Raw genomic sequence first — 13220 nt, forward strand, 5'->3', positions numbered from 1 at the left:
TGTTAATTTTAAAATACACTTAAAAATAACAACTTAAGGCTCTACACTGTTCTCTGAACACTGTTGGTTCCACTCCAGACTAGGGTCATCTTTTAAAAATAATCTTTATTCATCACAGTTAAGAGCAGAATGAATGTGGCGCTTAAATGGTTTGAGTTGAACAGTCCTTCACCGTGCATTTCCTAGCACCTTTTATGCAATTCATGGAAAGAGTTTTATAAACAGAAATAAATATATTGTACAGATTAATTTTAAAATCATCTTACAGCTAAAATGTTACAAGGATCAATTTCTAAGGGCTTTCTTGCCAGGAAAAAAAAAGCAACAAAAATAACAAGCCCAATAAACAGGTAACTCAGAGTAATTTTCATTTATTGTCATCAGTTTTTCAGAGCAGAGATGAGTTTTGCTTGCACCACCACTCAGCCTCCATCAGCATGTCAGCACCAACGCACCCATCCTGCTGTTCCTCTCTCCAGTAGCAGTGGCACACACCACAGCTGGGCCTATTACTCGAGTGCAGGCCTCACCCCCCTGCATTTTTTGGCACAGATTGGAAAGGAGCATCCATGAGAAGGGATTGGGCCCCGTGGGATTTTGCTGGCTGCTGCAGCAAGTGCCTGCCTTTTCACAAAAGCAGTGCTGAGGTACTTATCCATTATATTGTAGAAGCAGCAACTTCTCTTACAGACTCCAACACAGCATAAATTGCCTTTGTCTCTTTCAGTCCCATTACCAGTTAGCATCATCTTCCCAGTTCAACTCTTCTTCTTCACCCCAGCCTGCAGCTTCAGCCTAGAATCATGTAAAATTATCAACATTAAGGCACACACACTGCACTTCTGTTCTTAATGCAGCTACAGAAGACAGGCAGTAACCAGGCCAACTTGTGATGGCAGAGCAGGACATTTTTCACAGTGCTTAAAGAGAAAGGCACCCTCTTCCTTGCCCCTTCAAGCACCTGGGCTTTATACAGAAAGCCCTCATAAAAACAAAAACAAAGCACTGGAATTTACAGTTTTTCATCTAACTGTAAAAGGAAACATTTTAAATACAAGGAGTTTCTTATGGTTTCCTCCTAAATTTAAATCAAGCTTTGTTTCTATCAAAACCACTTTTCGTTAAGAACAGAATGCTATAAAATAGATTCTTTCCCTTCCTCCTAGGAAACAGCTGTTGTTCTGCTGTATTTTAGCACTCTGACTTTGATCTCACTCTCAGCTACTCCAAGAGTATTGTCTGCACTACAATAAGTGGATCCCATAAAATGAGGTAGATATCATTACAGTGCATCTAAAAAAAAAAAAAAATCAAGTCTCTCATTTTCAAATGTTGTAAACAACCTCAGTTTAGACGTAAAGCTCTTCTCCTCATGCTACCACTGTGCTAACTCTCCTGGGGCTAAATCAGCAAAACAACTTGAAGTCAAAATCTATTCCCTAATGGAGGTACGTGTTCAGGTGGAAGTGCTACCTCCCCCCAGTGAACAGAAGCAGTCTGTGGAGCCCTAGAGCTGGGACAAGATGGATTTATCTGCTTACCCTGAAAGGCAGCTTATAAAACTGCCCCATGGGTCGATGAATGGGAGAAATGCCTCACCTAATCTTTCCTGAAAACAAGGCTTCAAAAAGCTTTTCTCTGTATTATTTCAGGTATTATTTCTTCTCTTTCTTCAGGAAAAACCTACTAGCGTTATAAATAGCCACCAGCAACAGTGTCTTGGATATCCTCTGTGCTTAGAAGCCCCTTTCTCTCAGTGCAGACAGTATGCAGCCTTATTTCACTTCCCCTGTCTGACAAAAGAGTCACCCTAAAGCCATGTAGGGTCCTAGCATGCAGGATACAGCAGCACAAATTAAGATCAGGAGTTGTATACTCCTAAAGTCACTGATTAAGGAATTCTATTTCCTTGCTGTTCCTTAACATCGCTGCCTTGCTGCTGTAGCAGCCCACGGAATTACCTAGTGCCTGATAAGAGGCATCCTCCAGAACTCAGTATCTTGTATTCACAACTGTACAGCCTGCGTTGCTGATACTTCCTCAGGCTATCAGCTATATGATACATGGAGCCTGCTGTTGCCACAACACTATCTTATACAATGTATGTGCTTTAGAATCCTCTCAAATGTGCATTCGTTTAAATCCCTCTGTCTATGAATTCTTACCTCAATAACATCAACTGCTGCAAATTTGGATGAAAACAGTGCATTCTGGGAGGCACCTTCTCTGCTGGATTCTGCACCAGGGTGACTGGGAACTGCTTCTGTCCTTGCTTCAGGTAAAATCAAGACTGCTGAAGAAGGTTTAATGTCTGGTATCATGTCAGCAAACCAGTCCAGCTCAGGGTCTTGCACTGGCTTCCTCTTCACTTTGATGGTGAATTCTTCTCCTAGGCCAGACTCCAATGAAGACTTCAATCTTTCCTCTAAGGTCTGTTTGGGCGGCACAGTTTTTCCTAGTTGTCCTTGATGGTTCCATTTGTCACTGTTCCAGCTGTTCCCAGGGGAGGACTTCGTTGAGGGACTCGCTTTGAGGCTTTCTAACTCTTTGCTCTGTTGATGGGTACCTGGTAGAGTCCTTTGCATTTCAGCTGCATCAGCTTGTGTCACAGTGAGGCAGTTTCCTGAGGTCAGGTCAGTATGAAGGCTGCTGGGCTCAAAGTCATCCCAAGGCTTCTCATCTACATCACGTTCAACAAAATAAGGTCCTGTGCTGCCCTGTGGGTTTGGGGGCTGAATTTGGATGTTCACAGTTTTCTCAGTATCTGTCTCTTCTGGCTCACTCCAGTCCGGCCACTCCTCTGCTGGTTTTTCGAAGGTAGTTAAAGAGCTCCTGCTGCTCCCAAGCACATTAATGCTCCCAGGAACTCCATTCAGGGGGAGCTGAGTGGTTTGCTCACCTGTGGAGGATAAAGGTGTTACATATTCATTTCAGAAAGGCAAGTGTGGTGACCAAGTTAACATCAACAGATGGCAAGTAGCATTAGCTAGGACATAAAGCATTTGCCAGTTCAGAAAGTAATGGCAATGTTTCAGTACTGAGCTCTTCTCAAATTAGAAAGCACAGCCATCTTCCTGTTTGCAAAGTGGGGGGCATTAAAAACTGGCAGCTAGCAGACATCATGAAGTGATTGAGAAAAGGCCATTAAAGGACTGAAAAAAAGCCATGAAAGCAAACAGAGACAGCTTCTGAGGTCAGAGAATGAGCTGACCTACAAATAATCACAGAGGCCACAGTCTACAGGAGGGTATCTGCCACGTTGTGGAGAGCTGAAAAAGCCCAGCAGAGATCCTGTGGTACGGAAACACAGAAATCCAAAGCAGGCCAAGCATCAATGCATTTAAATATCAGATTCCCAAATAACTATTCCCTAGAAAGTCAAGGGTCACATACTCTTTCCTTCACTATTACCTTCCTTAGATCTCTGAATCTTTTTCAGACAACACATGGGCAAAATTTACATTTCTCAAACAACTTCTCATTTGTAGGACACTTGGTTTCTAAAAAGGAAGAGATAGGTCAAAGTTGTACCTGTCTTTAAAGCCAGTGGATTGTCTTGTTGCACAGAATGCTTTTTGACAACTGTGTTTCCAGAAATAGGGAGCACGCTAGAATTGTTCTTCAAAGGCCAAGAGGTTTGGTGTCTCTGATTGCTTACAGCATGAGTTGGTGAGTCTGCAGGGATAGAAGAAAGGCCATTAAGTCCAAGAGGCGTGTTGGCAATCTCAGTTGAAACTGTCCACAGCATTGGAGTTTTATTTACTACAGAGATGAGCAATACCATGACTGGCACTGCAATGCAAAAACTGCACCTCTTGATCTATACATAACAATACTACTCTTCCTGCAGCTCTTGCCAGTACAAAGTTCAGGCAACTGTAAATGGGTCAGTTTTTGCTGCTCTGTTCTTTCAAGATACACACAGTGAACAAACAACATGATCTGAATTAGACACTCAGAAAATGCTGTCTGCCACATGGCTGGATCCAGTTGGATGCATAGCAACACCACTCTCCAGATCTGCCTCACACAAAAGCACAGCAGTGACAGTCACAATTCAAAGCATAATGCCACTGCACAAACTCTTGTATGCCTGGGCACGAGTAGAGCAGGAACAAGAGGCTTTATCCCAAAGGCTGTTTGACAGCCTCACTTGTATGATGCACCCAAGGTGAGGTATGATGGAGGCAATGCTAAAGGCTGCACCCTGAAGCTGCATGAGGCAGGCTTGTTTCCCTGGGCCAGTGGGAACAGTATAGCAAGCATCTGGTTCCAGATCACTGGGGGAGTTGTAACATACTGTCACTGATGCACTAACACTGGCTTCAGCTGTTTAAGTCCCTACTCCTTCCCTTCAAAGATAGAATAGAAGGGCTTGGGTCACTGCTGTCTCCACCTGATGCTGTGTGATGCCAGCCAACTCACAGCACTGGAAAGGACTGCAACTGATACACAAAATGAGCCCTCCATAAAGGGTACATCCTTTCAGGAGCATAGACAAACATTCATTAAGTGTCATCTATTCAGCATTTAGTACTCCTTTTTGTATATTGTCATTCACTGTTGAGGACGACGGGTTGATTTTCAATACCCCCACCCCCCATCCCCTCCATCAACAGTTAAATCAGGTCCAATTTTAAATATATTCTGAAAAATACATCTCTTCTTAGCATACAAGATGAAGGTTTTTATTTACTACAGTCTACTACAATAACATAAAGAAACACTGCAATGAATCATCCACAGATTTTAATGAGGCGCGGTAGTTATCAGTACACACAAGCAGGACAAGAACATTTACTCTGAAAAAAAAAATTCATCTCTATCATGCATTTCACATAGGTACCTATGCTTTATGTCTAAAATAGAGCAAATGATTCTTCCCTCCAGCTACAGGTATTATTTCAACATGCAGAAGAAGTTTTCCCTTAGTACACTTGGTTCCAAGTTATCTAGCAGGTGCAGGGACTACTTTCTTCATTTAGATTAGGTGAAAAGCCTCCAGAGAGCTGAGAAAATAGGGAAGTTTGTATTTCTTTTCCAATCTACAAACAGAAATTGGGGGGAAGAGGATGAAATATACTACTTTTAAAAACCATGAAGGAGAGAAAATATTGAACAACTACTTGGATGCAAGCATGTAAATCTCACAGGAGGACACTACAGCTGTTCCACTAAAGACAACTGCACTTTAACATAATTTCCTTTGCACATCTTTCCTTGCAGTTTAGGGGCAAATTAGGTTTCCTTTAATTAACCTAACAGAAAAAGATTATTCAACCAAGAAATTCTACCCATGTTGCAGGGACAATACAACATGAATCCCAAGAGCACTCAAATCACATCAGTCACTCACTTTCTGGGGAGAGATCAGCACTCAAATCACATCACTCACTCACCTTCTGGGGAGAGATCAGCAGTTTTCATGAAACTTGGTGCAGAGCTTTTGAAAATCTTTGTTCTTTCACCACCTACAACCACTTCAGGTCCAAGCAGGGAGACAAGAACTGCTAAGCTGTGTAGTGTTATTGCCACAATAGAGTCACTAGTGTCTCGAAGGCCCAGCAATACCTACAGCAAGAATGGGACAACATTATCAAGAACAGAAAATCCTGTTTTCCCACTTTTTTTACTCCCCTCTATACATGTTAAATTTGCAGCACTTTTCAATTTTAAGATCTCCTGAAGCTCTTAGTGGATTTTGGACATTATTTTATGCCGAATACCAGCCTTCCACTTTGTGTGGAAGCTAAAGAGTACACAGTCATAGCATTTGGAGAGCTCAGACTGATCACTCCCTACTGACAGCTGTAGTGTGTTCTGTGAAACAGAAATGCCATCTCTTGTTGTGAGGCTGCAGTCCAAGCTGACAGGTACCAATCAGCACAAGCAGTGGATGTGTCAGAGGCATGAGGTTTAACAGAAACAGCACTCCAGATCATGGCGGGGTGTCACACCTAGGGCTTGTGTAAAAGTAGGCTGGAAACTGTTTGCTGCCAGTGCTGCAAGAACTTAGTTTTGAGCTAAGAACCAATACAGCAGCAGAAATCCCATATACTCAGATATACACCACGTATTGCTTTCCCATCCTTAACCTGTGGCAATATGATGTTTTTCAACTCTTCCCGAGAGAACAGTTCTGCATAGGCATGAATGTGAGACAGCAACACCATCCGCACGTGTTCTTCATGAACCTCAAAGAGCTTCAGCAGCACAGGAATTACGTGAGTCTGGAACAAGGCTGGCGACAGGAGGCAGCTGGTCTGGCTTTCTCCAGTTTGCTCTAGGGAAGAGATGGGAAAAGATTGCATTGAAAACCACAGGCAGCTCTTCCAAAAGCTATTCAGTGAGAGACTGTTACAGCTGAAATCTACAGCATCACCCCAATGCCAAGTCTGAGTCTTTGTCAGCTGCCAACACAACTGGCTTGGGACACCAAAAATGGAGGGAGGAGAGACAGCTAGCATCTTTTGCCTGATAGCAATGGCTCTGAAAGCTTAGCAGCAGTCATAAGAGGTATTGCTTGCCTGAAATACCAATAGTTATTTAGGTAAAACTAAGAGAGGGGAAGCAAGCAGCATGGCCAGAGGTTGCTGAAGATCCAGCAAGACACACTGAACATCCCCCTTAGAGATGACAGAAGAGAATCAGTGCAGGGGTGTACAGCCCAGGCTCTCAATGGCTCACTGGGCAGGTGGGGTGACACTTAAACACGGGAAAAAGGCTGGGCAATTTGTAATTCTCACCCAGCATCAGCAAAACAATGGAAAAGCACTTCAAATGGGGAAGCTCACATTACTCTCCTCTCCAGTTCTGTACATTAGAGAATTTGTTCTGGTTAAACAAACAACACTACTTCATGATTCAATGGAATGACCACTGAATTAATTCCAAAACTGTCAGTAATAATTTTGAAGGAAGTATTTAAAGGTCACCTTTCTTTGGTCCCAGCAGATGAGGAAGAAAACTCCTGACAGCTACAGGTTCTGCAAACACAAGCTGATTGAGTAAAAGAGGCACCAGCCGTGATGCTATCAGCTCCTCTGACAAGCCAGCCACTCTGTCCAGCAGGAACCTGTGTTCCAGGATAGAGCAATTAGTATCAAAGTGGCCTCTCGTGCATTTACGACCATTTCTCATTGTACTGCCTTCCCCTCTTTTTGGGGCCTGCCTTAGCTTCTACATAAGGAAAGTTTCCCTTGTAAAAAAGGAAATCCCATATTGAAATCACATCCAGCTAATGCATTTTAGAGGCAGCCAGCAGAGCATGAAAGAAAAATTCAGCTTCTCCCCTTCTCAAGCCAGGTAATGCCATGACTAAGTGGAAGCTTCTCTTAGAGAAAAGAAATCTGGAGAATATGACAATAGGATTTCCTGCAGACACTGCACTTCAGCAGCCTGGACCTCCATTACAGACAATAGCTTTGCCCACACAAGGCTGGGACCATAAAATTAATTCACTCAATAAGTCTTATCCAAAATTCTCATTATCATTTTACCAAGATCTGCCTAAATGAAAGAAAGCTTCAGCCTTCAACGTGTCCGGTGCTACATTTCACTTTTTAAACAAAGTCACACTCAAACTAAAGCTACTTCTAATAATTAGTTGAGAGAAAAATTCTTTTCTTCCACTACATTGAAACAAGTTTTCTGACATGTTAGACTGTAAAACTGGGCAGATAGCCTTTGTGTAAAGCAGCAGGACCCTGGAGCAGCTCAGCAAGGAGCCAGAGGACAGGCTGATCACCACCTTGAGCAGACAAGATCGTTACACCACGCTCCCTCCCCTAATGGCACTACAGCAGATGAATGCATTTCCAAATGATTGCCACTGCGCAGTGGGAGATGGGGTAGTGCTGCTAAAGGGAGTGAAGGAAATTCAAACAACATTACAGAGCAAACAATATTCTGCCAAAGCAATCAAAGTCTGACACCCGAGGAACCACTTCCCTGGCAACTAGTCTTCCCAGCTCTGCCTGATGCCCGTATGACAGAAGCATTTCTGAAATAAGCTTCCAGATTGCAGTTCCTTCACCTACTTGAAAAATTCAGTTTTCTCCTCCTCAGATTTTAGTGTTAAAGTCTTCAGAAAGTTCACAACTTCCAGAAAATCATTCCTAAGCAAAAAAAACAAACAAACAACAACAACAAAAAAGTAGATTGTCACTACTGTCACCAGTGCTAACTCAGCACCTCAGCTGGAAGGTGATAATGCTTTCTTAATTTAAGAACACTCTTCAACAAAGAGCCCTGTAAGAGGTAGGGATCAAGTCCCATCAGCTAAGTAACACGCCTTCACTAACTGAACTTGCAACTTGGAACATAGGAACAAGCAGTACCAAGAGGCAAGATTTTTCTTTCCTTACCTGAAGAATTCATGAGACAGTAAGCTGGACAGTGGAGGACGACACTTTGGATCTGGATTCAGCAGCGTACAGTGCAGGGTTTGCTGAAAGCTGGAGAGAATATCTGCTGAAACTGAAAGCCAGAGCACCTACAATTAGATTTCTCTCTCACCACACGATAAGCTATGCTCAGGACTCTTCCACCTCTCCTGAAAACTTACTTTTAGAATCTGTTTGATAGCAAAATGACTCATATTTGCTCCCAAAGGAAGAGAGAATAGCATCTCCATCTTTCTCCCTATGCTGCTGGTCTATCAGGGCACCAAGGAGTGTTACTGTCCTCCGAGAAGCTTCCTGCCCCTGCTCAGCTGAGGAACACAGCACCCATGTGCCATGTATTCATGTTCCTAAACACTCAGTGAAGTTTCTGGTGGGAGCAGAGCTGTGCAAATCTCTGACTGCTATAGAACAGATTTGGAAGCACTTATGTTGTCTGACCACATTCAAACAAGGGAAAATGGGAATAAAGGAGATGCTGAGGTTTGGATTTTAACCTAGCAAACACCAAGATCAGTGACGGCCACTAAACCTGCAGCACGAGTTGCATCAGTCGATACACACACAAGGGATAAACTGTACAGGTCCATATGTTGCAAATAAACACGTCATTGCTCACCCTGATCATTTAGGGCTGTCAGGAGATTTTCAACCATGGCTCCAAAGGCGTAGGCATCCCTTGCATGCCCACAGCTGCTGGGCAGAATTTTGAAATCTACAGACTGAAAACAAAAGACAAAACCAAAAACCAAGATCAGCAAAGCAGGAGTTCACAAAACACTCACCAGAAACCTCCGTTCCCCCCAACAAAAGCTCTCCAATTCTTTTTATAGCTCCAAAGCTCCACCAGGTACCCAATAAGCAGAGCATTTTGCAAAAAAAACCTCCACCAAGGAATTTAAAACTCAAAGGAGGAATGGCATCACGGTGTAACAATTCCCCCCTGAATGCATGCTGCAATTATAAGTCAACAACTTTCAGCATAAGCAGGGATAGGAAAATAAACCTCAGATATTATCCAGCAGCCACCTCCTCCCATTCAGGCATAAGGAAACAAAGTGTCTGAATGAAAACTATGTTTTCTGAATACGGTACTGTCATTTGCCTCAGCAACAAGTTCCTCCATGAAGGCAGGCCACTCACCATCTCCTCACATGGGATGCACGACTGGTCTCGCACTGATTTGACATGACAGAGGAACTGGAAAGGGAAGAGGGGAGACGTGAGCTGCCTCCAGGACCCATCTGGGCCAAGCAGCAGGAGTGAGCTCTCCCCACAGGCTAGGACTAACGCGTGCCCTTGCTCCTTCAGCTGGCAGCCAGGGCAGGCTGTGCTGTGCTCTGCACAGACAGGAAATGCTAAAAATGCACCAGGTGTGAAGCACCAAGCTGACAGAAAGCAACTTCAAGGCACCACAGCCAACTGATCCCTTTATGTCTTAGATACCATCATCCACGATCCATCTGGGCAGGGGTTGGATTTCATGACCTTTACCAGTCAGATTTCACTGCTGGGCTCTTTGCATTGCTGTGCACCACCACACACACCGGCTGTCTGTCTGATCCCTTCTGAAAGGTGATACATGAGGGACATTGCACAGTTTGTGAAGGATTCATGGACACTCTGGGAGAAAAGGCAACATGCACAACTGCACAGCGCCAGGCTGCAGCAATGACTGCGCAGCATGCAGCAGAAGTCAAACCAAGAATCTTTCTGCCAAGACCAGTAAAAGCAATAAAGATGCCAACAGCAAAAGCTGAAGTCATTTCAATTATTCTTCTTATTGATTTATTTCAGCTTGGATCTTCCTGCTCCATGCTTTTTTTTTTTTGTCAGCCCAAAGGAACAAGAGTTCTCCCTCTCTCCAGTCCTCACCTACTCTCCAGCCAGCTGTCTCCCTTAGAAAAGTAGCTGATTTTGGGCTAGTGGGAATTAGTCTCAGTTTATCTAGATGACACAAATAGCTGTAGTGCTCCTAGAGCAACAATTCAGCTGGGAGCTGGATGTGAGCCTTCCCAGTGCTGGCAGGCCAGAAGCCCCCTCTCAGGCACTGGAGAGGTGTGCTCTGCTCGACTCTTACCTCTGGGGTGGCTTCATTAAAGTTACAGACTGTTTCCATTCCTCCCAGTTTCCAGTGCCCGTCCTCGCTTACAAACACAGACGATAAACAGACATTGTTATGAGTGAGGTTTCCCTAAAACATAACGAAGAATGACAAAAGATGCAAAATCTTAATCAGAGTTAATGAGGAACCAAAGAAAAGCTACCAAAAAGCACACAATTCTACATGCACTTTGGGATTTCGTAGGTGACCAGCAAATATCACACTGAAGTGCTGGGTTTTTAGAGCACACAAAGCTCCAACTGTGACAGCCCTACAGTGCAACTGTAAATCCAAAGAAAACCTCCAGCTATGAAGAAGCTCAAAAGCTCCAGTCTGAGCTGGAATTTACATTCAGTCCTGGACACACACCGTACCAGATCAGGGAGCAGTGACACCAACCTCTGACACGTGACAACAGCTGTAAATAAATACAATGGCTGAGCAATCCCCCTCCATACGTGTGAAGCACTGCAAGCAGCTCGCCATTTACAAACCTTACTTCCTAAAGCCATCTTATTTTCAATTACCCTTTCTTCTAAAAAGCAGTCAACAATTTTAGCAGCCTAAAAGAACTGTGAAATTCAGGTGTAATGCTATAATGTGAGGGAAAACACAACAGTGACAGCAGGGTAACAGTGTCCCAGGCTACAGCAAGTGAGGAAGAGCTCAAGTGCAGCAGCCATGGATGCAGAAACAAAGAAAAGAATCTGCTTACCTTTGGAAGGCCTCAGTTAGGCAAGGATCTCCAGTGAGATACCCCTGCCCCCCACCAACCCTTAAATGAGATCTGGGAAGGGGTGGATCCTGGCTCCAGATCTTCTGGTCACTCAGGTTCATTGCACACACCTGAGCTCCCCTGGGTTGGCCCTGCCTTCCTACCAGGTGCTCAATCACTGCTTCAGGCTGTGACTTAACATTTCTACTACAGCGGGTGAGTGTGTTTGCAAGGAGTTAGGAATGAGAGTCGTCCTGGCAAGCCCAGCTACAGCACTCCCCTGCCACACTTCTCCTCGCTCCCACCAAAGCCTGGTGCTGCTGGTACCTACCCTGTCATGGAGGAAAGTGAGTGCCAGCAGCACGTCGTAGATCCCTGCGCAGATCTCTGCAGAAGAAAGTGTCTCCAGGACCGTCTCCAAAGGCTTCACACGTTCAGTAACCAGATGGATCCCATTAGCTTCCACAGTGCAAGAGAGGAAGCGCAGAAGGCATGGATGGCGCAAGGTTTTCAGGTGCTTCCAGAAACAAAAACATCTATTACATCTCATCCAGTCATCTGTTGGCTGCAGAGCTTAGCCACATTTCCTACGTGAATCTAGACAGCCAACCCTACTGCTCACCGAGCACTCAGCACACTGGCTCATTGCAAAGTGCTTGATAGCACACCTGGACCCTTACACAGAAGAATAAATACAATACTTGGAGTCTGACTAAGAAAGACTCTCTGATTTTTGGATTTGCAGGAAGCGATCAGCACTCTGAGAATGCCTGCAGGTGTTGTTATCTGAATACCGCTCGTCAGCACCGCGCAGTGCACAAAGAGCTTTGCGGCTGCTGACCCCCTTCTTCCCTACCACATGGCCAGGGATAACCCTGATAATTCCTTCCCTCGCCCCCAAGGCTTTGGCCCTCATTAACCACTTCCCACCTCTCCAAGAAGAAGGAGGCACAGCTCTGACAAGTCTTTCCCAGCACGCCCACTACAGTACCTTAGCAGCTTTATTAACCATGTCCTCGTTCTCCTGCTTGTACACAAAGACAGAAGCAAGTCTGCCATCTTGCAGCACAGCTGGATAAATGGTGTGTCCAGTTGGCAGCACGAACGGCGGCTCCTCCAGCGTGTAGCTCTTTAAAGCACTGTTCTCCGAGCCCATCACTCGCCGAGTTGGGCTGCTAGCGAGGTTCCCTCTTGGTGACAAACGGGCCTTTGGGCGGAGGAAGAGTTTTTCAGGCAGATTGAGTTGAGGCAGGCACTATCCTGTTCAATTTCAGAGCATTTTCTGCAAAGCACGAGACAGCCATGAAGAACCTCATCCTATCAGTTGGTTATCTACACCACCAACAAAAAGAGCGTCCTAGACTCAATGCGTTACGATCTAATATCTGTATTAAATATAAACTATCCCAACTGCACAGCCCGCTAGGCAGTAGGAGCACTAGCAAGAAGCAAAATGGGACTCTTTCAAGAGTGCTCTCTATGGAGGAGACTGCACCTCCACGTCTCACCTGCCAGCCTGCTCACGTCTCACCTCCCCATCTCACCTGCCAGCCACAGCTCTGCAGCCGGCACAGCTCCCACCGGGCTCCGTGCTGGGAGGAAGGAACCGCAGGGACACATTTGCTATGGGAACCTGAACGGAATTCAGCTTCTAACTGATGTAACAGGGCTCAACGTGCAGCACGGCACCAAGCGAGTGCATGGCCACAGAATCACAGAGGTTGGAAAGAGCACAGTCTGGACGTGCGGGAAGGCCTTCCGTGTGACCTGCCCGGCCCAGGCAGGGCTCACACAGCGCCGAGAGCACGGAACAGCGCCCGGCTGCGGGGTTGTTCGCTCAGCCCGTAACCCCGCTCCTCCCGGCACAGCTGCGGCCGTTTGTTTATCCACGGCGGCGGCCGGAGCTGCGGCAGCACGAAGCTGGTGCTCCTGACACCGACGGGGAGCGCTTCTGAGGCTGACACGAGCTCCCAGCCACACAACCGCACCGCGCAAAGAC

The 13220-nt window shown here is 45.3% G+C and overlaps 1 protein-coding gene across 2 annotated transcripts; it reads right to left on the reverse strand.

The window, feature by feature from the left end:
- Positions 1–88: 88 nt before the first annotated feature.
- On the reverse strand, positions 89–12493 carry SCYL3 (SCY1 like pseudokinase 3). Of its 2 annotated transcripts, XM_003208575.4 has the most exons (13): positions 12213–12493; positions 11553–11738; positions 10483–10596; positions 9546–9602; positions 9022–9124; positions 8367–8478; positions 8040–8117; positions 6936–7075; positions 6096–6283; positions 5400–5571; positions 3532–3675; positions 2166–2899; positions 89–795 (listed from the first exon to the last, which is right to left on the reverse strand). In XM_003208575.4, the coding sequence occupies exons 1-13, from the start codon at positions 12375–12377 to the stop codon at positions 733–735; spliced, it is 2256 nt and encodes a 751-aa protein (XP_003208623.1). In that variant the 5' UTR covers positions 12378–12493; the 3' UTR covers positions 89–732. The 2 variants fall into 2 exon arrangements, with proteins under 2 accessions (XP_003208623.1, XP_010714038.1); XM_010715736.3 differs by lacking the exon at positions 9546–9602.
- Positions 12494–13220: the final 727 nt, after the last annotated feature.

This window comes from Meleagris gallopavo, chromosome 10 (genome assembly GCF_000146605.3).
Source record: "Meleagris gallopavo isolate NT-WF06-2002-E0010 breed Aviagen turkey brand Nicholas breeding stock chromosome 10, Turkey_5.1, whole genome shotgun sequence".
In the NCBI taxonomy this organism is placed as follows: Eukaryota; Metazoa; Chordata; class Aves; order Galliformes; family Phasianidae; genus Meleagris; species Meleagris gallopavo.